Here is a 27025-nt window from a genome sequence, read left to right as displayed (position 1 = left end):
GTCGAGGGACTGGAGGGAAGCATAGGCTGGGATGAACTCTGCCTTGTTGGCCGCAGATCGGCAGTTCCAGAGGCTGCCGGAGACCTGGAACTCCACGTGGGTCGTGCGCGCTGGGACCACCAGGTTAGAGTGGCAGCGGCCACGCGGTGTGAAGTGTTTGTATGGTCTGTGCAGAGAGGAGAGAACAGGGATAGACAGACACATAGTTGACAGGCTACAGAAGAGGCTACGCTAATGCAAAGGAGATTGTAATGACAAGTGGACTACACGTCTCGAATGTTCAGGAAGTTAAGCTTACGTTGCAAAAATCTTATTGACTAAAATGATTAAAATGATACAGTACTGCTGGCTGGTGAAGTAGACTAGCTAGCAGTGGCTGCGTTGTTGACTTTGTTTGAAAGTGTTGCTGGCTAGGTAGCCTCGATAACCTCGATAATTACTCTAAACTACACAATTATCTTAGATACAAAGACAGCAAAGACAACTATGTAGCTAGCTAACACTACACTAATCAAATCGTTCCGTTGTAATGTTTCGGTAGAAGTTGGCTAGCTAGCAGTGTTGACAACGTTAGGACGAAGAAAATAGCCAGCTAGCTGACTTTGTTTGAAAGTGTTGCTGGCTAGGTAACCTCGATAACTGGCTAGATATTGTATTTCATATACCTTTGACTATTGGATGTTCTAATAGGTACTTTAGTATTGCCAGCCTAATCTCAGGAGTTGATAGGCTTGAAGTCATAAACAGCGCAATGCTTGAAGGATTGCGAAGAGCTGCTGGCAAACACACTAAAGTGCTGTTTGAATGAAGGCTTACGAGCCAGCTGCTGCCTACCACTGCTCAGTCAGACTGCTCTATCAAATCATAGACTTAATTATAATATAATAACACACAGAAATACGAGCCTTAGGTCATTAATATGGTCAAGTCTGGAAACTATCATTTTGAAAACAAAACGTTTATTCTTTCAGTGAAATATGGAACCGTTCCGTATTTTATCAAACGGGTGGCATCCATAAGTCTAAATATTGCTGTTACATTGCACAACCTTCAATGTTATGTCATAATTACGTAAAATTCTGGCAAATTAGTTCGCAATGAGCCAGGCAGCCCAAACTATTGCATATACCCTGATGCATATACCCCGTGCAATGAACGCAAGAGAAGTGACACAATTTCCCTAGTTTAATATTGCCTGCTAACATGAATTTCTTTTAACTAAATATGCAGGTTTAAAAATATATACTTCTTTGTATTGATTTTAAGAAAGGCATTGATGTTTATGGTTAGGTACATTCGTGCAACGATTGTGCTTTTTTTCCCCGCAAATGCGCTTTTGTTAAATCATCCCCCGTTTGGCGAAGTTGGCTGTCTTTTGTTAGGAAGAAATAGTCTTCACACAGTTCGCAACGAGCCAGGCAGCCCAAACTGCTGCATATTCCCTGACTCTGTTGCACAGAATGCAAGAGAAGTGACACAATTTCCCCAGTCAAAAGAAATTCATGTTAGCAGGCAATATTAACCAAATTTGCAGATTTAAAAATATATACTTGTGTATTGATTTTAAGAAAGGCATTGATGTTTATGGTTAGGTACACATTGGTGCAACGACAGTGCTTTTTTTGCTAATGCGCTTGTTAAATCACCTGTTTGGCGAAGTAGGCTATGATTCAATGATAAATCAACGGGCACCGCATCGATTATATGCAACGCAGGACAAGCTAGATAAACTAGTAATATCATCAACCATGTGTACTTAAATAGTGATTATGTTAAGAGTGATTGTTTTTTATAAGATACGTTTAATGCTAGCTAGCACCTTACCTTGGCTCCTTGCTGCACTCGCATAACGGGTAGTCAGCCTGCCATACAGTCTTCTCGTGGAGTGCAATGTAATTGGCCATGATCGGTGTCCAAAAATGCTGATTACCGATTGTTATGAAAACTTGATATCGGCCCTAATTGATCGGCCATTCCGATTAATCGGTTGACCTCTAGTTTGGTTACCTTATTGTCCCCTATGATGAAATCTGGGAGGGGACTGTGGATCTGTCTCCATCCGTTCGTTCGTACACTACCGTTCAAAATTTTGGGGTCACTGAGAAATGTCCTTGTTTTTTAAAGGAAATCAACTTTTTTGGTCAATTTTAAAAAAAAAATACATGAAATTGATCAGAAATACAGTGTAGACATTGTTAATGTTGTAAATGACTATTGTAGCTGGAAAAGGCTTATTTTTAATGGAATATCTACATAGGCGTACAGAGGCCCATTTATCAGCAACCATCACCCCTGTGTTCCAATTGCACGTTGTGTTAGCTAATCCAAGTTTTATAATTTTACAGGGCTAACTGATCATTTGAAAACTGTTAGCACACCTGAAAACTGTTGTTCTGATTTAAAGAAGCAATTAAACGGGCGTTATTTAGACTAGTTGAGGATCTGGAGCATCAACATATGTGGGTTCGATTACAGGCTCAAAATGGCCAGAAACGAATAACTTTCTTCTGAAACTAGTCAGTCTATTCTTGTTCTGAGAAATGAAGGCTATTCCATGTGAGAAATTGGCAAGAAACTGAAGTTCTTGTTCAACGCTGTGTACTACTCCCTTCACAGAACAGCGCAAACTGGCACTAACCAGAATAGAAAGAGTGGGAGGCCACGGTGCACAACTGAGCAAGAGGACAAGTACATTAGAGTGCCTAGACACATCACAAGTGCTCAACTGGCAGCTTCATTAAATAGTACCCCGCAAAACACCAGTCTCAACGTCAACAGTGAAGAGGCGACTCCGGGATGCTGGCCTTCTAGGCAGAGTTGCAAAGAAGAAGCCATATCTCAGACTGGCCAATAAAAGATTAAGACGGGGAAAAAACACAGACACTGAACAGAGGAACTCTGCCAAGAAGGCCAGCATTCGGGAGTCGCCTCTTCACTGTTGACGTTGAGACTGGTGTTTCATGGGTACCATTTAAGGAAGGTGCCAGTTGAGGACTAGTGAGGCGTCTGTTTCTCAAACTAGGCGTCTGTTTCTGGCCATTTTGAGCCTTTAATCGAACCCACAAAAGCTGATGCTCCATATACCCAACTAGTCTAAAGAAGGCCAGTTTTATTGCTTCTTTAATCAGAACAACAGTTTTCAGCTGTGCTAACATAATTGCAAAAGTGTTTTCTAATGAACAATTAGCCTTGTAAAATTATAAACTTGGATTAGCTCTGTACGCCTATGTAGATATTCCATAAAAAAATCTGCCGTTTCCAGCAACAATAGTCATTTACAACATTAACAATGTCTACATTGTATTTATGATCAATTGGATGTTATTTTAATAGGCAAAAAATTTGCTTTTCTTTCAAAAACAAGGACATTTCTAAGTAACCCAACACTTTTGAACGGCAGTGTGTGTTAGTGTGTGACTATCTCAAACGGCACTGGCCGATTTTGACACAACTTGGGTGAATGATGCATCTTGCCATAGAGATCCAGTAATTACAAAATTCCACCTATTGGCCCAAGGCTGGAGCAATAGGAATTAACTGAAATTTGTTAGTCGCACACAATATCTCAATTGCCTTGTTTAATAGTGTAATATGTTTTAGATTAAACGTATTTTTTATATAAATATATATAGATATATAATTGGCATTGCATACTGGCTTTGTGGCTACTGTTTTTTGTTGTTTTTTTAACGGTAAGTTAGGAGCTGGAGAGTAAATGTCTTGTTGCCAGCCACAACGAAAGGTAAGGCAAGGATGTCATGTAAATTTTGAAATCTAAATCTATTCGCAATTCCATTCCTAAGACTCTCTTCCAACCCACTGACCTCCCAAAAATCAAATAGGAAGTGCACTCGAACTGCATGGGGGTGCCAGGTTGTTTGAGAAATTATGATTTTGGCTGTGCCCAGGAAATGATTAAATGCCTAAGGGAGAGGATTTTCTATTATTATAGACAGTGTGTGTCTGTAGATGAGATGTATTACACAAGCATGCAGACTCTTGCAGGGTAATTTTAGCCTGTTCTGAGTGATGATCCCCTTGTGGTTGGGGGAAAAGCAAGGTAAAACGTGAATTCTTCTTTCAAGGCACTCTGCAAAGGGGAGCAAACGGATAATTATGGGTAAGGTGTCAGATGTGAAATGATTTATACATAGCTAGTCCAGGTAGAAACGTAATACTTGTACCCTTTTGTAGTTCCTTTGCTCAAGACATCTTTTCAAGGTGTATGTGATAATTGTATAGTTGATGGAGATGGGAGATAATACAGAAGACCTCCAACCTTTGTTGTTCATTTAGGTGAACCCCTAAGTTACTCATGCCCATCCCTGGTTTCATAGTATCTTTAAAAAGAGAGACATTTCCCCCCCCCCAAAAAATATGCAAAAACATTAGTTTGATAAAGACAGCATATTTTCATCAGAATCATTAAGAATAGGGGACAAGTACATTAGTGTCTAGTTTGAGAAGCAGACGCCTCACACGTCCTCAACTGGCAGCTTCATTAAATAGTACCCGCAAAACACCAGTCTCAACGTCAACAGTGAAGAGGCGACTCCGGAATTCTGGCCTTCTAGGCAGAGTTCCTATATCCAGTGTCTGTGTTCTTTTCCTCGTCTTAATCTTTTAGTTTTATTGGCCAGTCTGAGATATGGCTTTTTCTTTGCAACTCTGGCTAGAAGGCCAGCATCCCGGAGTCGCCTCTTCACTGTTGACGTTGAGACTGGTGTTTTGCGGGGTACTATTTAATGAAGCTGCCAGTTGAGGACTTGTGAGGTGTCTGTTTCTCAAACTAGACACTAATGTACTTGTCCTCTTGCTCAGTTGTGCACCGGGGCCTCCCACTTCTCTTTCTATTCTGGTTAGAGCCAGTTTACATTGTTCTGTGAAGGGAGTAGTACACAATTAGCTTTTCTTTCAAAAACAAGGACATTTCTAAGTGACCCCAAACTTTTGAACGGTAGTGTAGCTGTTTGCAGATGTAAGAAACACAACCTAATATTGTAATTATAGAACGCTTGTGGACTTATATTAAGATCAAAGTGGAAACAACATCGTTGTCATCAACATTGTTGCATGTGCTGCATTGACCATGCAGACTGAACGAAAGTGTCTCGTGGTCAAGCAACAGCAAATGCGCTCCTTGAGTGACGGGGTAGGTCTAGGTCTGTGTGGAAAGCGGCATGGAGAGAGAGAAGAGAGGGATGACTTAAGTAGCGGAGTAAACTATAAAAATGGACATTACACACGGCGTATCACATTTAACAAACCAAACATTCAAATACCGTTATAGAAGGTAAAATAAAAACCCAAACTGGTCCGCGCATAAATACCTGTGTGTGTGTGTGTGTGTATATATATAGTCAAATACGGTATACCGCCCAGCCCTTAGATGACATGGCCTCCACAATCACCCGACCTCAACCCAATTGAGATGGTTTGGGATGAGTTGGAACGCAGAGTGAAGGAAAAGCAGCCAACAAGGGCTCAGCATATGTTGGAACTCCTTCAAGTCTTTTGGAAAAGCATTCCTCATGAAGCTGGTTGAGAGAATGAGAAGAGTGTGTATAGGCGTCATAAAGGCAAAGGGTGGCTACTTTGAAGAATCTAAAATATATTTTGATTTAACACTTTTTTGTTACATGATTCCATGTGTTATTTCATAGTTTTGATGTCTTCACTATTATTCTACAATGTAGAAAATAGTACAAATGAAAATAATAAAAACCCTTGAATGAGTAGGTGTGTCAACTTTTGACTGGTACTGTAATTACGTTTTCTCTGACTCAGTACATTTATTAGCTAGGTAGCAATTAGCAGCTAACAGGATTAAGGCCCAACTTGCTAAAAAAAGACAAACTAGCTGTTTGCAGATGTAAGAAACACAAACTAATTGTGTAATTCTAAAATGTTAGTGGATTTATATTAAGAAGCAAAGTGAAAACAGCATTTTTGTCATCAACGTTGTTGCGTGTTCAGCATTGACCGACTGAACGCAAGTGTCTAGTGGTCAAGGAACAACAAAGCTCGTTACTTGAGTGACAGGGGGCGGGGCTAGGTCTGTGTTAAGAGGCGTGGAGAGGGAGCTATAGAGATGACTCAAGTAGTGTAGGAAACTATAAAAATGGACATTACTCACGGCGTATCACATTTAACAAAACATTCAAATACCGTTATAAAATGTAAAGTATAAACCCAAACCGATCCGTGCATCAATATCGGTATATCGTTAAATACAGTATACCGCCCAGTGTGACGGTTTACTTTTTCTTTCTGAGAACAAGCCATTCCATCAAAGGACATTCATTTCATGACTCCCTTTTCAAATACATACATATATATATATATATATATTCTTCCCTTTTTTAGTAGTTTAGGCCTACAAAACCCATACAGCCCCCATACAGTTAATGACTGAATCTGTTTTTGTACGGTTAATATTAGGCCAGGTGGTTGTAGTTTGACACCTTTATCCGTGTAAATGTTTTATTGATAACAACAGGCCTGGATAAAGCAGATATTATTTCCTGCTACAACTCCCACCCAGAGGCAGTGATAGGAATCTCACTGTCCCCCTCCTGTGCGTAGTATGCTATTTGCGGAGGAGGGCCGGACATGAGGTTTGGCATGACTTAAGTAACTGTATATGCAGCTGTTACATGTCTGACATGCATGTTAAAACATGCGCCCGGGAAAACTGTTTTAAATACTGTAAAACTATTATCTTTTGACTTCGACATAGGTTAGTTTAATAGAGAACGTGTTTGAGAGCCTTTCCATCTACCAGAAGATGACAGTTAGACCTATCATTAGCATCGCTATATTTCTCCTGTTCCTTAATTGTTTGAAACCTGGATGTTTTACTTCATATTATGAGGCATGTCTTATCTTGCTTCAAAGTAGCCTATAGCCAAAATCCCACCATAGAAACGTAGAGTCAATTATTTTATAAAGACTTCTTCATTGTGCGCTCTCCTATTCTATTGGTTTTCTTTCAACATTCTTTAATTGTCTAGCAGTCAAAGGCATTATCCTAATCAGATTAGCAACCCATGATAGTTGTATCTTTCAATCCCCCTCTTTATAACGGATATTTTCATCTCTGTCCATAAAACCACTCGCATGTGCGGTGCACATTTTAGACCGGTGTTTTCCCCGCAAATTGCATTTTGGGACATTCATGGCCTACTGCCATGTGTACATTGCTGCGCCTAAAATGTGAAGAAATAGTTTATCAACATTTTCAAGCTAAAAATTCCGATCTGTTCCATCAGCCCTATTAATTGATATGGCGTGTACCTCCACTACACTACTTTGATACGTATCAGTGGGTGGGGATTAAGAAGTGCGTATAACAATGTCCACTGAGAAATAAGTGGGTATACCTGTATATACTCTCCACTACACCACTGACTGGCACACTTTTGGAATACATTTTTGTTCTTGAAGTGCTTTTTCAAGTTGATCTTTAACTATGAGGCTCGCTATACAAGTAAAGACATGCCGTTGAGGAGTGAGGCAGAACCCCTTACCACTGCTGTCTTCCTCTAGATCAGATCCTCCACAATGTATTTTAATATTTTATGAGCCTAATTCTCTACACTACTACATTGTCCGCTGCATATTCTCTGCTTGTAGAGTTGAAGCGGAAATCAATATCACAAACGTATCACTTGCCCTCAGTCTGCCCTTACGTGAGCAACTGCAGATGTATGGACCTCTACCGCCAGATGTGCCTTATCAGTTGGTTTGTTAAAAAAAGTATTGAATATTTTTCCATTTACGCTTTGGCATACTTCTTAATTATTTAACATTCATTATGCTCAGCTTCACAAGTAGCCTACCCAGTTTAAAGATACAATTTTATCAATTGTGATTTCGATTTGAACAAGGAAACAAAGCACTTGCATAACCTTTCCCACTTACACACATTTTCACACTTGCATAGTACAAGCAGCTATTTTTTTTTTAAGCTTTGACAATCCAAATGTTTCAAGAGGGCCAAAATGAACCACATAGTAATTTACAAATCCTCAGGCAGTCTCACTGCATACCACCAGCATGTGTGTTGTTATATGGTGCAGAAAAGCCCAATGTTATTACTTGTTTGGCTTTCTTTTTTAGAAATAGATGTCTTTCAAATGTCTGTATGATCTGTTTTTTTAAGGTCCAATGCAGCCGTTGTCATCTCAGTAGCAAATTAAATTTCTGGGTAACAATTAAGTACCTTACGGTGATTATTTTCAATTAAAATTATCAAAAGCCTCTTAGCAAAGGGCAATTTCTCAAGCAAGAATCTTGCTAGGACTGTCTGGGAGTGATCTGGGTGGGGAGGGGAAAACTTAAAATAAGCTGTTATTGGCAGAGAGGTTTGGAACTTTGCTATTGGTCTATTGACTAATTTACTGCATGATGATGTCACCATGGAAGGTCAAATCTCCATCCCACCAAAACAGGCAGAAATTTCAGGTGTAATTTTCAAGTAGCTAAAAGAGCATTTATCATTTTCACAGTATTATTACGACATGGGTTGGGCAGTATCCAGATACCTTCATATCGTTCCTGTACCATACAGGGGTATACGGTATTACCGGCAGTGCACAAAAGGGGCGCTATGACTTTATGCTAACAAATGCCAACGAAGTACTAGCGAATTCCCATATCGGATGCTAGCTAAATGCTAACAAGCGAACATAAACTAAATGCAAGGACAGACAACCCAGCTCATAAAGTTATACAACTATCTCAAAAGGCTGCTCACACTTGATCCAGGAGGGTATTGATTGTCTCTGCTGTAACCAAGAGGCTTGATCTTGCAAAATGGTCACCTATAGCTAGCAAGTTAGCAAACCAAATGCATAGCTGGAGCCCTGAGGTGGAGAAATGTATTTGGCACATCTTAAATAGTTAACTTATAGTTAAAAGATATTTAGCTGTCAATTTGTTTGTGTGAATTTCTTTATAACCTCACTTGTGCTGCTCAACAGTGGATCGTCACGTCACAAATCTTCCGTTTGTTCCATGCGCTCTTTGTAAACAAACTTAACATGTGACTTGATTAATATAATATGAATAAAAATACAAAATAAAACTAATTTGGGACGGTATTGAAAATCATATTGGCGACGTTTCAAAATGCCCCAGTCTACGGTATTTGCGGTATACCGCACAAGCCAAATTCCAACCTCATAGTGTGGAAATAGAAAACATAGGAAAATCACGTTTTTGAATGCACTGGGCTTTTAAAAGAGCTGAATGAGATTTCCAGACAGTGAGTGAGTATTCATCAGACCCCTGTAGGGGGCCTATTCAATGTGGTGCTATAAAATTAGATACATTACTCATACTCTCTCAATCAAAGTCATTTTTTTGTTAACCTTTGTTTTCCCTACGGCATTAGTTAGGCCTACCCGTGTAATACACGTGGTGTTCTGAGTCTAGATACATTTGTTGTTCTGTAAATTGCCTATTCCATGGTAGTTTTTCATAAAGCCACAGAAATAGTTTGAGGACTTTTCCCAACTACAGTATTCAGAGAAAAGCCTGGGAGGGCGGTGAAGCAACACTGTGAGCAAATTGTCCCTGCTGTGTCCTATTGAGATCTTTTGTCTCGATTTAATTTAGGCATGGTGGGCAAAGGGGGACACTTTTGTTTGTTCCTGTCATCCATGTGTTGTAACACCTATTGGCTGGGTGGCTTCATCTTAGGTGGCCTGAGCAATTAAAGCTTAGCCAAAGAGTGTCTGTTTTGTGACCCCCATGGATCTAGGCCTACATCGAGGACAAAACAAAACTTGTTAATCATTTTTTATTGTAACTGTTTTTTTCTGTAATACATAACAGAATAGCCTACAGCACTTTGTTTCTGGTTTTAATCTAGTTTGATCAAGTCAGATGGACATGTTTTATGTTAAACAAGAGACTGCTTGTTCCCTCCATGTATTACCAAAACTTGAGGATTACCTCAATCTTCCCATGATGTAACCGACCCCACATTATTCATTAGTCAAGGGACAGTAGCTAGTGGGACAATCACAGCCTTGCCAACACCACTAGTCGTTTTCTTTTCACACTGGTAACTAAGGAGATGAGATCCACCCCAAGTCCTGAATGAATGATGGGGCAGTGTCTTTAACCATTAAAAGCAATCATTACCTCCCACCCTCCCTTGGTCACTTCCTGCTTGTCCTCCTCTGCCCTCCTTAATTGGAGACCCCATGGTGTCCCAAATAGCACCCTATTCCTGATATAGTGCATTACTATAGTGCATTACTCTGGTCAAAATTAGTGCACTATATAGGGAATAGGGTGCCATTTGGGACCCTACCTCAGAGAACCTCCCATCAGCCCACCCCCCGGGATACTACACTGTTGTTCAGTATTCTCAACAATGGTCTACCACGATTAGACTACCTCCGTCTTGCGAGGATGTGCTTCGATTTTAATCTCCTCACCACCAATCTGTGCCTGCAGGCTGCTGTGTTTACTGCTAAAGCAGGGAAGGAGATTGAATTGATAGGAACAGCATTCCACTATCATGTGAAGAATTGCTTATAAGTAGAAATAAGCCTACATTTGTTGTTAAAGATTGCTACTCAATTGATTTAGGCTAGAACTAGGCTATATTGTTTTTCATAGAGTTTTTTTTGTTTTTGTGTTTAACAGGTAGGCTTATCAAATGTAACTAGAAATGCAAACATGTAGCCCAAGTCTTGTGAGTATGGAACACATTGAAACGTGGTTATATATTTATAAGAATATGAATGTGTCAACAGTATTACAGGTTTTACTGTAATACGTGTTCCTAATACCAGCCAAGGCTCCGTCCCAATACTGGCCATTGTCCCTCCCCCTCGTTTTCAAGTGTACCTCGTGGGGGAGTGGCACTTGAAAATGGAGCAACTAAGTGGTAAGGAGACCTATATAACCCTACGGAATGGGACATCACTACATCACTCACTTACATTTGCTTCCTTCCTAGTATTTTTTTGAGCAACTTCCCAGCCATGGGTCGCAGAGCTTTATTGGAATTTTGGGTACCACTTGCTAGCAAGTCAGCAACTTGATTCACTTTGTTTGGAGGGCCAATTAATGTGCTGAAAAGGCACTAGACCTCGCTAAAAGTTGAATCGGGACACCACTCCCACTCAAGGGGGCAGGGTTCCGGTCTAGAAGCAGTTTTGACTGCTCCTACAGCCTTGCTTGGGTACTGCAGTTTAACTGACGCCCATTCCAAATCAAATTTTCTTGGTCACATACACATATTTAGCAGATGTTATTGCGGTAGTAGTATCTAACAATTCACAACAATACACACATCTAAAAGTACAATATAGAAAAATGAGGACGAGCAATGTCGGAGTGGCATTGACTAAACTACAGTAGAATAGAATACAGTATATAAACTCAGCAAAAAAGAAACGTCCTCTCACTGTCAACTGCGTTTTTCAGCAAACTTAACGTGTAAATATTTGTATGAACATAACAAGATTCAACAACTGAGACATAAACTGAACAAGTTCCACAGACGTGACTAACAGAAATGGAATAATGTGTCCTTGAACAAAGGAGGGGGGGGGGTCAAAATCAAAGTAACACTTAGTTTCTGGTGTGGACACCAGCTGCATTAAGTACTGCAGTGCATCTCCTCCTCATGGACTGCACCAGATTTGCTAGTTCTTGCTGTGAGATGTTACCCCACTATTCCACCAAGGCACCTGCAAGTTCCCGAACATTTCTTGGGGGAATGGCACTAGCCCTCACCCTCTGATCCAACAGGTCCCAGACGTGCTCAATGGGATTGAGATCCGGGCTCTTCACTGGCCATGGCAGAACACTGACATTCCTGTCTTGCAGGAAATCATGCACAGAACAAGCAGTATGGCTGGTGGCATTGTCATGCTGGAGGATGAGCCTGCAGGAAGGGTACCACATGAGGGAGGAGGATGTCTTCCCTGTAACGCACAGCGTTGAGATTGCCTGCAATGACAAGCTCAGTCCGATGATGCTGTGACACACCGCCCCAGACCATGACGGACCCTCCATCTCCAAATCGATCCCGCTCCATAGTACAAGCCTCGGTGTAACACTCATTCCTTCGACAATAAGCACGAATCTGACCATCACCCCTGGTGAGAGACAATGTTTTTGTTGCCGGTGATGTCTGGTGAGGACCTGCCTTACAATAGGCCTACAAGCCCTCAGTCCAGCCTCTCTCAGCCTATTGCGGACAGTCTGAGCACTGATGGAGAGATTGTGCATTCCTGGTGTAACTCGGGCAGTTGTTGTTGCTATCCTGTACCGGTCCCGCAGGTGTGATGTTCGGATGTACCGATCCTTTGCAGGTGTTACACGTGGTCTGCCACTGCGAGGACGATCAGCTGGCCGTCCTGTCTCCCTGTACCGCCGTCTTAGGCGTCTCACAGTACGGACATTGCAATTTATTGCCCTGGCCACATCTGTAGTCCTCATGCCTCCTTGCAGCATGCCTAAGGCACGTTCCCGCAGATGAGCAGGGACCCTGGGCATCTTTCTTTTGGTGTTTTTCAGTCAGTAGAAAGGCCTCTTTAGTGTACTAAGCTTTCATGACTGTGACCTTAATTGCCTACCGTCTGTAAGCTGTTAGTGTCTTAACGACCGTTCCACAGGTGCATGTTCATTCATTGTTTATGATTCATTGAACAAGCATGGGAAACAGTGTTTAACCCCTTTTTTTAATGAAGATCTGTGAAGTTATTTGGATTTTTACGAATTATCTTTGAAAGACAGGGTCCTGGAAAGGGGACTTTTCTTTTGCTGAGTTTACATATGAGATGAGTAAAGCAGTATGTCAACATTATTAAAGGGACTATTGTTCCATAATTAAAGTAGCCAGTTATTCCATGTGTATGTATATAGGGCAGCAGCCTCTAAGGTGCAGGGTTGAGTAACCGGGTGGTTGCTGGCTAGTGATGGCTATTTAACAGTCTGATGGCTGTTTTTCTAAAAGAAACTGTTTCCAGCAGGTCCAGTGATTCACAGGGAGCCCTGCTTTACTCATATCATTTGTCCCAGCTTTGATGTACCTGTACTGACCTCGCCTTCTGGATGACTGGGTGAACAGGCCGTGGCTCGAGTGGTTGATGTCCTTGATGATCTTTTTGGCCTTCCTGTGACATTGGGTGCTGTAGGTGTCCTGTAGGGCAGGCTGTGTGCCCCTGGTGATGCGTTGGGCAGAACGCACCATCCTTTGGAGAGTCCTGCGGTTATGGGTGTTGCGCTGTATCCCCGGCTGCTACAGCAACTGCAACAGGATGTTCTCAATTGTGCATCTGTAAAAGTTTGAGGGTTTTAGGTGCCAGGCCAAATTTCTTAAGCTTCCTGTGGTTGAAGAGGTGCTGTTGCACCTTCTTCACCACACTGTCTGTGCGTGGACCATTTCAGATTGTCAGTGATTTGTACGCAGAGGAACTTGAAGTTTTCCCCCTTCGCCACTGCGGTCCCTTCGATGTGGATATTGGCGTGCTCCCTCTGCTGTTTTCTGTCCACGATCAGCTCCTTCATTTTGTTGAGGGAGAGGTTATTTTCCTGGCATCACTCCACTTGGGCCGTCACCTCCTCCGTGTAGGCTGTCTCGTCATTGTTGGTAATCAGGCCATCTACTGTTGTGTCGTCTGCAAACTTGATGACTGAGTTGGAGGCGTGCGTGCCAACGCAGTCATGGGTGAACAGGGAGTACAGGAGGGGGCTGAGCACACACCCTCATGGGGCCCCTGTGTTGAGGATCAGCGTAGTGGAGGTGTTTCCTACCTGCACCACCTGGGGGCGGCCCATCAGGAAGTCCAGGACCCAGTTGCACAGGGCGGAGTTCAGACCCAGGATTCTTTCATAGGTATTCCTCTTGTCCAGATAGGGCAGTGTGCAGTGGGATGGTGATTGCATCGTCTTTGGATTTATTGGGGCGGTAAGCAAATTGAAGTGGGTCTATGGTGTCAGGTAAGGTAGAGTCGATATGATCCTTAACTAGCCTCTCAAAGTACTTCATGATGACAGAAATGAGTGCTACGGGGCGTTAGTCATTTAGTTCAGTTACCTTTTGCTTTCTTTGGTTTACGAGCAATAGCGGACATCTTGAAGCAAGTGGGGACAGCAGACTGGGATAGGGAGAGATTGAATATGTCCTTAAATATTCCAGCCAGCTGGTCTGAGGACGCCGGCTTGGGATGCTGTCTGGGCCAGCAGCATTGCGAGGGTTAACACGCTTAAATGTCTTACTCACGTCAGCCACGGAGAACGAGAGCCCACAGTCCTTGGGAGCGGGCCGCGTCGGTAGCACTGTGTTATCCTCAAAGCGGTTGAAGGTGTTTAGCTTGCCCGGGAGCAAGATGTAGGTGTCCGCGACGTTGCTGGTTTTCCCTTTGTAATCTGTGATTGTCTGTAGACCCTGCCACATATGTCCCGTGTCTGAGCCATTGAATTGCAACTCCACTTTCTCTTTGATTGCCTTACGGAGGGAATAACTAAACTGTTTGTAATCAACTATATTCCCATTCACCTTGCCATGGTTAAATGTGGTTGTTCGCGCTTTCAGTTTTGTGCAAATGCTGGCATCTATCCATGCTTTCTGGTTTGGGTAGGTTTTAATTGTTACAACATCCCATATACACCGTGTATACGTCAATATTATTCTGAGGCCACCCGGAACATATCCCAGACCGCGTGATCAAAACATATTTAAAAAAAAAAAATTACCTCTTTTTCTTCCCAATTTCGTGGTATTCAATTGGTAGTTGCAGTCTTGTCTCATCGCCGTGCGTCCTCCGAAACCCAACCAAGCCACGCTGCTTCTTGACACAATGCCCTCTTAACCCGGAAGCCAGCCGCACCAATGTGTCGGAGGAAACACCGTATACCTGGCGACCGTGTCAGCGTGAACTGCGCCCGACCACAGGAGTCGCACTAGCGACCACAGGAGTCGCTAGTGCGCGATGGGAAAAGGACATCCCTGCCAGCCAAACCCTCCCCTAACCCGGACGACGCTGGGCCAATTGTGCGCCACCCCATGGGTTTACCATTCGCGGCAGAGCCTGGACTCGAACCCAGAATCTCTAGTGTCACAAATAGCACTGCGATGTGTCTTAGACCACTGCGCCACGCGGAGGGCAGATCAAAACAATCTTACACAGAAAGATAATTTCCATTGAAGGCCACATAGAGACGTCAGATTTGAAAATTCCTAATTACACTTTAGTCATCACCTGCGTGCACAAAACATCCATTTAATTATTTAAATAATTGTCGCTGAGGCTGATTTTTTATTTTATAACTCACAGCTGAAGATCTTAAAATGTTCTGTTCATCCAATGTCTGTCATGTTTTTGGATGATGTGAAATAGTCGCTGCTCCCTGTGTGCGCTGAGTGCTAGTGTCCATGTGAAGTTGGGCCGTGTAAACCAGATGCAACCCGGATATAGACAGTCCATGAATCGACGTATGTGAATCTGAGTAGATTACGTAAAAAATAACGGTCGGTCATCTTGGACGCAGTCTCCAGGTTTTTTTTTATACCTTAGTGCCCCCACGCCATGCGGCTCACTGGATCGCGCACAAAAGCCCTGGCTTAGTTTAGGCCAACCAGCATCAGACAGTGTTTGAAAGATGTGAGCATGGCAACCTTTTCATGTTTGTCAGTCATTTTCAAAATGGTTAAGCCTGTTGTCCCTTGGATTCCAACTGTCCAGAATATTTTAATTGACCAGCTAAAGTACAACAGTTGTATCACCAGTGGCAATGATTCCACTGTTTGGTGGAAATAAAGAGCTGTCAGCCTTTTGGCATCATTGTGATGTTTCTTAAAATGTTGGGAAAGCACCTCTTTCTGACAGGGAGGGGGCTCCCTGTGAATCACTGGACCTGCCGGAAACAGTTTATTTTAGAGATCAGCCGGGTGAGGGGGGGATCTTTTCACCCATCTGACAGTTCTCATCGAGGCAGTTCGTAAAGTGTTATCTGCCCTTCAGATTATGAACTTGGGCACATTCCTCAGATTCCTCAATTGTAACATTTCCCTCCCCCACCCTTTCCAAATAAAACATTCAATTTGTTCCGCTTTTTATCTTGGGAGGTTTTACTTGTCAGACTCTACTTGTCAGACTCTGACCCAACATGGCACCTGTTAGAGAAAAGGAAATGTCCCTAATGCTGTTTGGCCTTTTCTTTTCTGCTGTGGAATGCAGAAGCACACGGTCATCTCTCATGCAGCTCATGCTTACATTGACAGGGGGGGTTGGGTATACACTTGACAGTGAGGCGTAGGCTACTTGGTGTGTAAGCACACAAGCAAGTAATAATTGATATGAATGAATTAGCCCTATAGGTTACAAGATCCTACTGTGATCATATTAGCGAGGTCTATTGGATTAAGCCCTGAAGTGAATTGATCGCAGTGAGTTTATGGTTATTGCTGTATCCTATCCCAAAGTCTGCCCGTGTATTGGTTCAGCCCGTGGGAGTGTTGAGTTAAACAGATGTTTTACATATCTCCTGAGCAGATGGAGAAAATAGTGTAGGGGGGGGGGGGTGAAGTGGACATGCCCACATGTTGAAAGTCAAAGCGGTCATTGTTCATCTCCTATGTAAAGAATGCGATGAGGTCATGGGAGGAAATTTAATTGGACCATGCTGTGGCTCGAGGCCTTCCCCTGGAATTAACCCACACCCCATAACAACCCGTAATCCCCCACCACCTAGATATTTCCTGCTGCTCACCCCCAGGCTGTGCTCTACTGGGTGTAAGGGGATGGAAGGAATGCAAGCAAGAGGCCCAAATCACACAGGCAAAACATCCCAGCAAATCCTCTAAAAGGTGCAAATAAGAGCACACCTTAAAAGTAGCATGTAGAGGGGAAAGTTTCTATATGACACCTCGATGATATCAACCCAGAGATCACTTGAAAATGTATGTCTTTAAAATGTCTTATTTTGCCGTTTTCCCCTCAACAATGTACATGGAGCGAATCCTATCGACAAGATTTTATGTCTCAGCTATTTCTACTAATTTGGCTGAACTAATGGGGGTTTTTCTAATGATTTTATGGAATAATTAGGCCTTTCATAAGATGAGGGCTTGAATAATCAGAGTTCTCAGCCAGACAAAAGGGTGACAACCACCAACCCCATATTTGCTCCCCAGGAGGAGTTGGAGAGTTAACGACATATGCAGAGATTGATTAAGAGATTTGGTGGGACTGAGCCTTTTCTCCCAGGAAGACACCGACTTTAGGTACCATTTGATCGTACAGCCTCGCTCTGGTTGCTAAAACACTCAGCCTGAAGCCATCAGCTTTGTTTGTTGATGCCTTTGTGGGATATCAGTTAAACCTTATCCCAAACCCAATCACTAATCATCAGTTTCACCACCTCTCCTCTGAGACAACTGAGAGGTGTGTTGAAAGACCCTTCATCAAATAGCCAACAGCAAAACATACCCAAGGATTAACCCAAGGATGTCTACAATACATTCAAAAGAATTTGGCGTCAAAATAACGTGCCTCGTCTCAAGGGGTGGGAAGCCACCATATCATGGCTACTTTTTAAATAACTAGCCTTTAACCACATACTTTATATGATTAATTCTGTGTAATAAATTGCTATGGCCAAGGACAAACCTCTGGGTTGACAAATTAAAATGTTCAGTTTTAAACTGTTGTCAGACATTGTCAGGAAGGGAACTATGGCAGTAACCACCTGGCATTGAAAATGTCAATGAGTCTTCCAACAGCCACAATGTCAAGGACAAAAAGTTCTGTCTGTTGGCTGATTGGGCACTCGCGTAGGCTAGATTATGAATTAATGTGTGTGGGAGTCTTCCTCCCTTGACTGTAATGTTCTCAAGGAAGGATCTCTACTGTGCTAAAATAGATTTATGAGACTTTTCTGTGCTAAAATAGATTTATGAGATTGTCTTCGGGAAAAGCAATATTTTTTTCTTCGACCGTTCACTGCTTTTGAGCATAGAAATTGCCTATGTGATTAACTGGCCATGAGCTCGGCAAAGATATTTAAGCGTTTTGACAGTGACTGCATGCTATGATATGAATTTACTACCTTTTCAAAGACCCCCTGCTCACCCCCTGGAATATCCCCCTTGGTAGTTATCTACATAAAGGTCCTGGATCTGTTGGTAGAAAAACGTTGGTCTTTTCATTGGGTTATTGTTTTGTGTTCAACGGGTAGGCCTATCAAATGTAACTAGAAATGCATGTCCAAGCTTGCTTTGGTGACACACATTGTGTTCTAATGACATGTTAGAGACCCTAGGAAACCACAGTGTGGCTTGTCAGAATGTTTGGGAATGTAAATGTGGATTTCACGCTTACTCCTAAAACAGCCGAATGCATCTTTGATCGTCGGAATATATGTTATATAAGCTGCATTCTTATGAGCGGAATTTACTTGTAATTACACGAGTCGCTGAATATTACATTTAATCTTCAAAGTATGTTTTAAAAAGTCCTTGTTCAGTTATTGCCATTAAACAATTGTAAGCCACTAAAGACAGGTAGGAATTCTCAGATTCAATCAATGCTTCATTTGTTGTTCTTCTGCAGAACTTTTGAAGACAATTGCTGATCAGACGATCCACTTTTAGGAACAGTCACGAGCTTTCTCTCACATTTCAACAATAAATATTTGCCTCCCAACACAGACCATTTCCCCAAACGGTGTTCTCCCTCCCAAGTCTTTCTCTGGTTCTCGTCAGCCATCCACTTCACTGGCGTCACTCTGCCGAGCGGAAGCACATTCCAGCCAGTTCCCCCTCAACCTCCCCTCCCCCAATCACCACCACCATACCACCATGTCACAGCCTCACTCAACTAGAACATGTTTGAGGAGTGGACAGGTGCACACATGGCTGAAGTCCCCTCCTTTAGTTCTCTGCTGTAACTCACAAGAGAGGCTTATAATTTAAAACCTTACTAAGGTGGGTGTCCTGAAAAGTGTTTCATGGGGTTAGTGTCTAACAATGGTAGGGTTTAAGTCCGGGTTAACCAATACCAGTTAATTGAGTATTAGGCTACAGCATCAGAGTTCTGGAGATTTCTTTAAGGCTAATTCTTGTGTACAGTATAGCTCTTCCGAAGCTCATCATGTGTCATGGTGGCTGATGTGGAAGGAGTTTTGTAGATTGGAAATCTGACAACTCCCCTACCCTAGCCGACCCCCACTGTTGCTAATGTGGAAAACGACCCCACAGTTAACCAACTTGTATGTACCTTTGTCTTTATCTTGCGGCTTTTTAAGCCTTAAAAAAAATACTTTCTTGTGGAGGAACACAAGGGGTCCCCACAGCCTGCCCTTTGTTTGCGTTCTCCGACTGTACTATTATTTTGCTTCTCAATACACCGATTGTTCTCTAAGGAAAGACGGAATTCCTCTTGGATTTATGCTAGACAGCTCTGGGCCAGAAAACTTGGTAAATCCATGGAACACTGCCATTCATGAATTTCAAATGAAGCTACTCTCCTGTGTAAGTCTCCTTCGGATTAGTTGAGACATAAATGGAATTCTAACAACTGAAAATGGTGTTTAATCAACTTTTACATTGAGTATTATTGGCCATTTTAAGTGCATCAGGTCTATCATAACTTTAATTGCATTAAAGATGTGCAATATTTAACTACAATTAGACATAGTAAAGAATGAATTGTCAGCTATTCCTGTTCACTATTGAAGGTTATTACATTACTGAAATGACAGATTCAAAGGGCGTAGCTGGCCCTGGTAGCCTATGTGTATACTGTACTTTGTACAGTTTCAGCCAATCAGTGAAAGAATGCATCTCAGGCTTGATACCTAAAACTAGGCCTCCAGTGACAGCCACAACATATTGTAAAACTCATTTTGGTTGAGAATGTACTAAGAACCAACTTTGGCCACCAAAGACTATTAAAATCCCAGCTGCCAAAGAGTAACCATGTCCTTGTTCAAAGGTAAACCGTGATTTTCATGGCCCTTTGCTCATTATCTTTAGGACTTGCCCTGCCTGTGAACTAGACTACTAGTCTCTAGTGACTGCCTGACCACCTGTATTCAGTGTTGAGGCTTCCTTTGTCTCCACTGAGTGGGCTCCTCTATGTTGGGTTGACGAGGGGCCCTTTGTTGTTTGGCCCTGTGCTTGCCACTTCATTGCTGCGCCAACAGATGCTGTTTGTCTTGTTTGCGAGGATGTGGGGTGGTTTTAGAAATTAGATGTCAATGATAGTCTGTTCCCAGTATGATTTCCCTGCTGCTCCAACCCTCTTAAGATGTGCTTGTTCACAGAATTTCACATTCAGTTATTCTGGTGTCATGCCTGTGCATTGTAGTGGAAGTGACTAGTGGAAAAAGTAGGCAAATTAGTTGTAAATGGTCAGACAAATTCTCAGTTGGCCAAATTGGTTGAGCTTGAAGTTATTCATGTCTATGTCTCGTTGCACTTTGATTTTAGATTCCCTCCCCCCATGTTTTAATTTGCATCTTTCTCAGTGTAAAGCTTAACTTCTTTCTACTTGGTTAGATTTATAAGGAGAAATTGAACATGAGCTAATGGATATAAACCCAAATAATCTACATAACTGTATTACTGTTCTGATTTCATTTGAAAAGATTTCTCTGTGTGTTGAAGCAGACCTGTTGAAGTCCACACCTAGTTTAGTGACTCACAGCCCAGTTGAGGTCAAATTTGTACCAGTCATGTTTGAGTAGGAGACTCGAACAGGGCCAAAGCAAGCACTCCAGAACATAGCATACTTGACAGTTCACTTTAATCTCAATGTAACGTATGCGTTCATGACAACCAGCTCACACCCTGCAGTAAAATATATATTGCTTTCAGATTAACCTTGAACCACAAAGCTTGCTGGGTTAAGAGGTCCCTCAAGTCAGGAAGTTCATTGTCATGGTGACTGCAACAACATGCATTAACACTTACTCGGAAGGAAATTAACAGATTGAGAAATCTATATTATCTGTGAGCTACATGTCTTCACCTATATTTGTGTTGAATGTTTCCTGTATATATGTTTGTATTTGCAGCTCGGTTTAGAGAGCAATTTATTTGCTAAAGTAAACTGTACCCCCTGTAGCCATGTTGAAAGATTGTCATTTCTTTAAAAAAAATGTCCCCAAGCTCTTAGCAGATAGATTTTGGTTTTCATCCCCCTACCACTCCTAGCCTGCTCAGACATGCCAAATAGGTTTCGAAAGGCCCTCTACCATTACTGGAGGACACTGGAGACCTTTGGAAATCCTCCTTTGTCTTGCCTTAACCCAACAATGCATCTGGAAAAGACTTGTTGTAAACTGTGACTTTTAGTGACTGATTTAGCTTTTGGCATCAATTATCTCATGTTTCTTTTTGGTTCTTCAGGCAAGGCTTTTGACATCACTTACGTGCGACTCAAGTTCCACACCAGCCGCCCAGAGAGCTTCGCCATCTACAAGCGCACAAGTGAGGATGGACCATGGACGCCCTACCAGTACTACAGTGGCTCCTGTGAGAAGACCTACCAGAAGTTCAACAGGGGCTTCATCCGCACCGGAGAGGACGAACAGCAGGCCCTCTGCACCGACGAGTTCAGTGACATCTCACCCTTGACCGGAGGAAACGTGGCCTTCTCCACCCTTGAGGGCCGACCCAGTGCTTACAACTTTGACAACAGCCCAGTTCTTCAGGTAAAAAAAAAACCTCAGCTGTTTTATAGGATTTGAGAAACCTTGATAAAATAACTTTGTGTGATCGTCTCTAATACTGTATGTTCAAGCTCAGTTCTACAGGTAAAAAAACGGCTGTTTTTATAGTGTTCTAGAGACCTTGATATAGGAACTTCGTGATGCTTCTTGTTCCAGGTCCATATGTGTGATATCCCATACTTGTGTGTCCCTGGGTGGCTGTTAATATTTTGTTTTATTTTTACAGGGCTGTCTGAGGCACAGAGTTAGTAGTACATCTTATATCAGTAGCGTTGAAGAAATCAATGATGTGGAAGAGCAGGTGGACATAGTAATGATAAGTTGGCCCCTGGCCTTGACATTTGCTGTTGGCAGGCATGCCCAGTGGAAGGGAGTAGCACACTAGTTCAGGTGGGAAAGTGTGAGAACCTGACCAGTGCCAAGTATTGCAACAGGTTGCTAGGTGACGCCTCCAGATTTCCCACTACAGTACTGATTGAATTTGGCTCTTAAGAGGCACAGCTGGAAATGTTTGTTGCGCATTGCTTTCAGCAAGTGAGAATTTGTGTGTGTTTCCAGACGAAGCCCAGGGAGTCTACTAGCCTACATCAGACTGTAAACCCAAAAGACTCCAGTAAGATTGTATAGCCTAACCATTAGGTTATAAACTACTGTATTTGTTGCATGCACCGCGCCGAATACAACAGACTTTACCATGAAATGCTTACTTACGAGCACTTTACCAACAATGCAGAATTAAATAGTAACAAAATAGATAATAATGATGTCGCTATATACAAGGAGTACCAGTACTGAGTCAATGTGCAGGGGTACGTGGTAGTTGAGGAAACATGTAGGTAGGGGTAAAGTGACTAGGCAATCAGGATAGATAATAAACAGAGTAGCAGCGGCGTGTGTGTGTGTGTGTATGTATGTGTTGGAGTGTCAGTGTAAGGATGTGTGAGTGTGTGGGTAGAGTCCAGTGAGTGTGCATAGTCAGTGCAAAAAAGGGTCAATGCAACTAGTCCAGGTAGCCATTTGATTAACTGTTCAGCAGTCTCATGGCTTAGGGGTAGAAGCTGTTCAGGAACCTTTTGGTCCCAGACATTGCGCTCTGGTACCGCTTTCTGTGCGGTAGCAGAGTGGACAGTCTATGGCTTGGGTGGCTGGGGTCATTGACAATTTTCTGGGCTTTCCTCTGACACCGCCTGGTATAGAGGTCCTGGATGGCAGGGCGCTCAGCCCCAGGGATGTACTGGTTTGTCCGCACCACCCTCTGTAGAGCCTTGCGTCATCAGTCGATCTGTTGGGGCAGTATGCAAATTAGTGGGTCCAGGGTGTCTGGGATGATGATGGTGTTGATGTGAGCCATGACCAGCATTTAGAAGCATTTTATGGCTACAGATGTAAGTGCTATGGGCCAATAGTAATTTAGACAGGTTAACTTGGCGTTTGTAAGCACAGTGACTATGGTGGTCTGCTTGAAACATGTAGGTATTAAAGACTGGGCCAGGAAGAGGTTGAAAATGTCAGCGAATACACTTGCCAGCTGGCCAGCGCATGGTCTAAGTACGTGTCCTGGTAATCTGTCTGGCCCTGCGACCTTGTGAATGTTAACTTGTTTAAAGGTCTTACTAACATCGGCTATGGAGAGCGAAATCACACAGTTGTCCGAAACAGCTGGTGCTCTCATGCATAGTTCAGTGTTGCTTGCCTCGAACGAGCATAGAAAATATTTAGCTCCCCTGGTAGGCTCACGTCACTGGGCAGCTCGCGGCTGTGTTTCCCTTTGTAATCCGTGATAGTTTGCACATCCGACAAGCATCAGAGGATTTGATCTTAGTCCTGTCTTGACGCTTTGCCTGTTTGATGGGAGGTCGTAGCAGGATTTCTTAAAAGGGTCTTACTATGTTCATGTAAGAAAGTTGTATCTGTAAGCTACTTCTAAAGGGTGTATATTGATGTAGGCTAACTGCCTTTTTGCTAATGAGAAGTAGTCAGCCTGGTAATTTCTGATATATTATCTGCTGTTGGCTGATCTTGCTATTTTTTACCTGTGTGGAATACCCTAACTTTTCATGCAGAACACTCTACCTCTAACAAATTAACACATTTCACTCTGGCACTATACACTTCCATATTTTACTTTCTCATGTGAAATATTTATTCCAAAGCCCAGGACTCTTTGGAAGGGATACCTTTCTGAGGCGTCACAGGGCTACGTTCCATGGATAGTTTATTTGTTAAGTGGAGTCTCTTGGTAATATTTGAATAACTGTTAAAGATTCTTTAATATTGGATAGCGAACATTTTCGTACAACAAAATCAACCAAAACTTTTTCACACAGACTCACTCTGTACATAGAAAATATAGCCCACAGGTGTCTCAAGATAATGTACTGGGGGAGGAAATTATATTTTCATCCAGCTTTAAATGTCTGCCTGGATACAGTTGGAAATGTATGAGAGTGCCAGTGAAGTCAATTAAGGAGTCGACCAGGAGAGCCATTGGCCCTGTCCTGAGACAGACGGAACCTGCTTTGACTCATTGCTGCCCTATGGATGTGTCGGACTCTTCTCGTAGAGTTAGGCTATAAGTGGCAAAACATTGGAGCTGTTGTCAGCAAAAACTCTATCCTGAAATATGTTTTTCATTTGTCTACTGGTAGTAGTTAGGCTCCCAATAATTCTGCAGAATGTTTGTTGGCAAATAATTTAGCATGTGCAAGCGAGATGATACGCGCTTGACTTGGCTGCGTTTACAACTCCTCTTCAGAAATATTGAGAACATTGTGTTACAATGTTAAATGTGAAACAGACTATTTATTATAAACCTCCATGTGTGGAACAGGATAGACTTTTTTTTTTTTACAGATGTTACGCTATGGTTTCCAACTTTCTTGGTAATACTCCTTGAGCGATCTTCCGGTGCTCACTCCAGATTTGTCCTCTGCTGCTGTAATTCTAAGAAAGCAAACAAAAGGCTTTCGATATGTTGTTCTGATTCTGGGACCAGTCTGATTTCTCGAGAATTTCGGAGGTTTGGTTTAGATTAGTTTTGCTGTATTCATTTTTTTCTTCTAAACAGCTGCGCTAGGACCAGGGATAGGGTTTTGTCTCCCATTTCAAATAGAAACTTTCAACAGGATAAGAATTAGTTTCAAGTCAAACACACCTATTGTGCAGTTAACTTTGGACTCTTCAACCCTCTCCCTTTTCTTGTCCGTCAAGGAAAGTTGTAAATGAATAACTCTCCAAACATATTTAGCAGGCAAGGCCTGGCAGACATATTTGTAGAGTCTGACCTGGCTGTATTTTAACACTGTCCATTTGTCTTTTTTCTTTTCAGGAATGGGTGACAGCCACAGATATCAAAGTGACCCTGAACAGGCTCAACACATTTGGAGATGAAGTTTTCAATGATCCCAAGGTCCTAAAGTCCTATTACTACGCTATCTCAGACTTTGCAGTGGGAGGAAGGTGAGAGCAGTTCCCTCAGCATAAAACTATCTTCCAACTACTGTTGTCAACATCCACTGCCTGGCTTTTCCCTTGTTCGCATTTTTTTATTTGACCAATGCCATTGTTTTTGTCTCTTCTAGAAATTATAACATAAAAAGTGAAAATAGCAACAAAATCGTATTATATTCCTTTAAAGGAGGAGGCCCTGTCTATTAACCACACAGCATGTTTTCTCTAGTGCATGTTCACTCTATACTTTTTTGGTATGATGACCTGGAATAACTGCAAGAATAGGAATCGCTCTGTTGGAGTGAAGAAAAAATCATTCATTATCAAACCTCAAGTGCTGACAACAAAGATGTTTTTGTCTGGGTGTTGAATCATTAATCTAAAGTAGTGTAGTCTGTTGACTTCAGATCAACTTCATATCACTTATCTGGCCACATTTTACATTGTGTGGGTTCATTCTCAGTGGCTCAACTGAGAATCCAAAAAAACAATCCCTTCCAAATTCAGAACTGAAAAGCCAGAAGAGAATAGGGGATCAGACACGTATTAAACAAGTGTTAAACTGCCCCCTTGCCGGTGCAGTGTCTTTTCACCTCAATCTGTTTGAAATGTGGAGCAGATTTCCATTACACAGCCGCATTCTTTGCATTCCTGCCTGCGAGTGCTGGATTACAGTGCACGGAGACTGGAATGGGGCAGTCCCCAATATGACGGCAGAGATGAGTCCAAGGACCAAGCCGGGCCAAGCTTGGGTGTAGTAGGTCTACTCTCTACCTGTCAGGGCACCAAGTTCACTGTCCACCAGTCAGCGACGTCATCACATCCACCAGCTGTATATTATGAGTAAGAAATGGATTTGACTGATATTACACGTACTACAAAATGGAAAAAAGCGCGAGGGAGGTTGGCTTTGTTTTTCTAGATGAACAAACCGCCTATTAGTCTTAATAGGTCCCTAGTGCTGTAGTGTCTTCCTTCCTGTTGTCACTTTTTCCACACTTCGCTGCCAAGTAACACCTGAAACAATACCCAAAGGTGGCTGCCATGCAATTCTTCTCTTGTTCGGAGGGGGTCTGTTGAAGTGTCTCAGGTGGAGAAGGTGCAGCCTTTCTGAATTGGGTAAACACCATGGAGTTATCAGGGCAAATAAAACTCTCCCTGTGCCAAAATTGATTTGACTAATGATGTAATTGAGGATGGATCAAATACTCAGTAACTCAAATAAATGACGTGTATTCGTGATTCCCAACAACACACACTTAGAGTAATGACTCTCAAACATAATGTAAGCTACAAATAGTGGTGTGTTTTTGATAGATCAAATCAAACGTTTATTGGTCGCGTGCATACGGCACAGTGAAATGCTTTCTTGCTAAATCTCCTCAATGATGCAGTACAATAACTTTGTCAATGAAATGACTAATACAAGTCCAAAAATAACAAGTAATGGAAAAAAGTAATAACTATTATGAGAAGCATGCACAGCTCAGCGTTCAACACCATAGTCCCCTCCAAGCTCATCACCTAGCTAGGGACCCTGGGACTGAACCCCTCCCTCTGCAACTGGATCCTGGACTTCCTGAATGGTCGGCCCCAGGTGGTGAGGGTAGGCAGCAACATCTTCGCCACGCTGACCCTCAACACGGGGGCCTCTCAGGGGTGTGTGCTTAGTCCCCTCCTGTACTCCTTGTTCACCCACGACTGCGTGGCCACGCACCACTCAAACACCAAGTTTGCCAACGACATGACGGTGGTAGGCCTGATCACCAATGGCGATGAGTCCGCCTACAGGGAGGAGGTCAGAGACATAGCCAGGACAAAAACCTCTCCCTCAATGTCAGTAAGACCAAGGAGCTGATTGTGTACT

General features: G+C 42.5%; 1 protein-coding gene across 2 annotated transcripts in view; it reads left to right on the top strand.

The window, feature by feature from the left end:
* LOC120055928 (laminin subunit gamma-1-like) overlaps positions 1–27025 on the top strand; it is an 82607-nt gene that overhangs the window by 24058 nt on the left and 31524 nt on the right. For both annotated transcript variants that reach the window (XM_039003984.1, XM_039003985.1), the window contains exons 2-3: positions 21386–21690; positions 25037–25167. In XM_039003984.1, the coding sequence (XP_038859912.1) occupies positions 21386–21690; positions 25037–25167 (436 nt within the window). The remainder of the gene's footprint in view (positions 1–21385; positions 21691–25036; positions 25168–27025) is intronic.

This window comes from Salvelinus namaycush, chromosome 11 (genome assembly GCF_016432855.1).
Source record: "Salvelinus namaycush isolate Seneca chromosome 11, SaNama_1.0, whole genome shotgun sequence".
In the NCBI taxonomy this organism is placed as follows: Eukaryota; Metazoa; Chordata; class Actinopteri; order Salmoniformes; family Salmonidae; genus Salvelinus; species Salvelinus namaycush.
The sequence above is the reverse complement of the archived record's forward strand: the minus strand, read 5'-3'. Positions and strand labels throughout refer to the sequence as shown.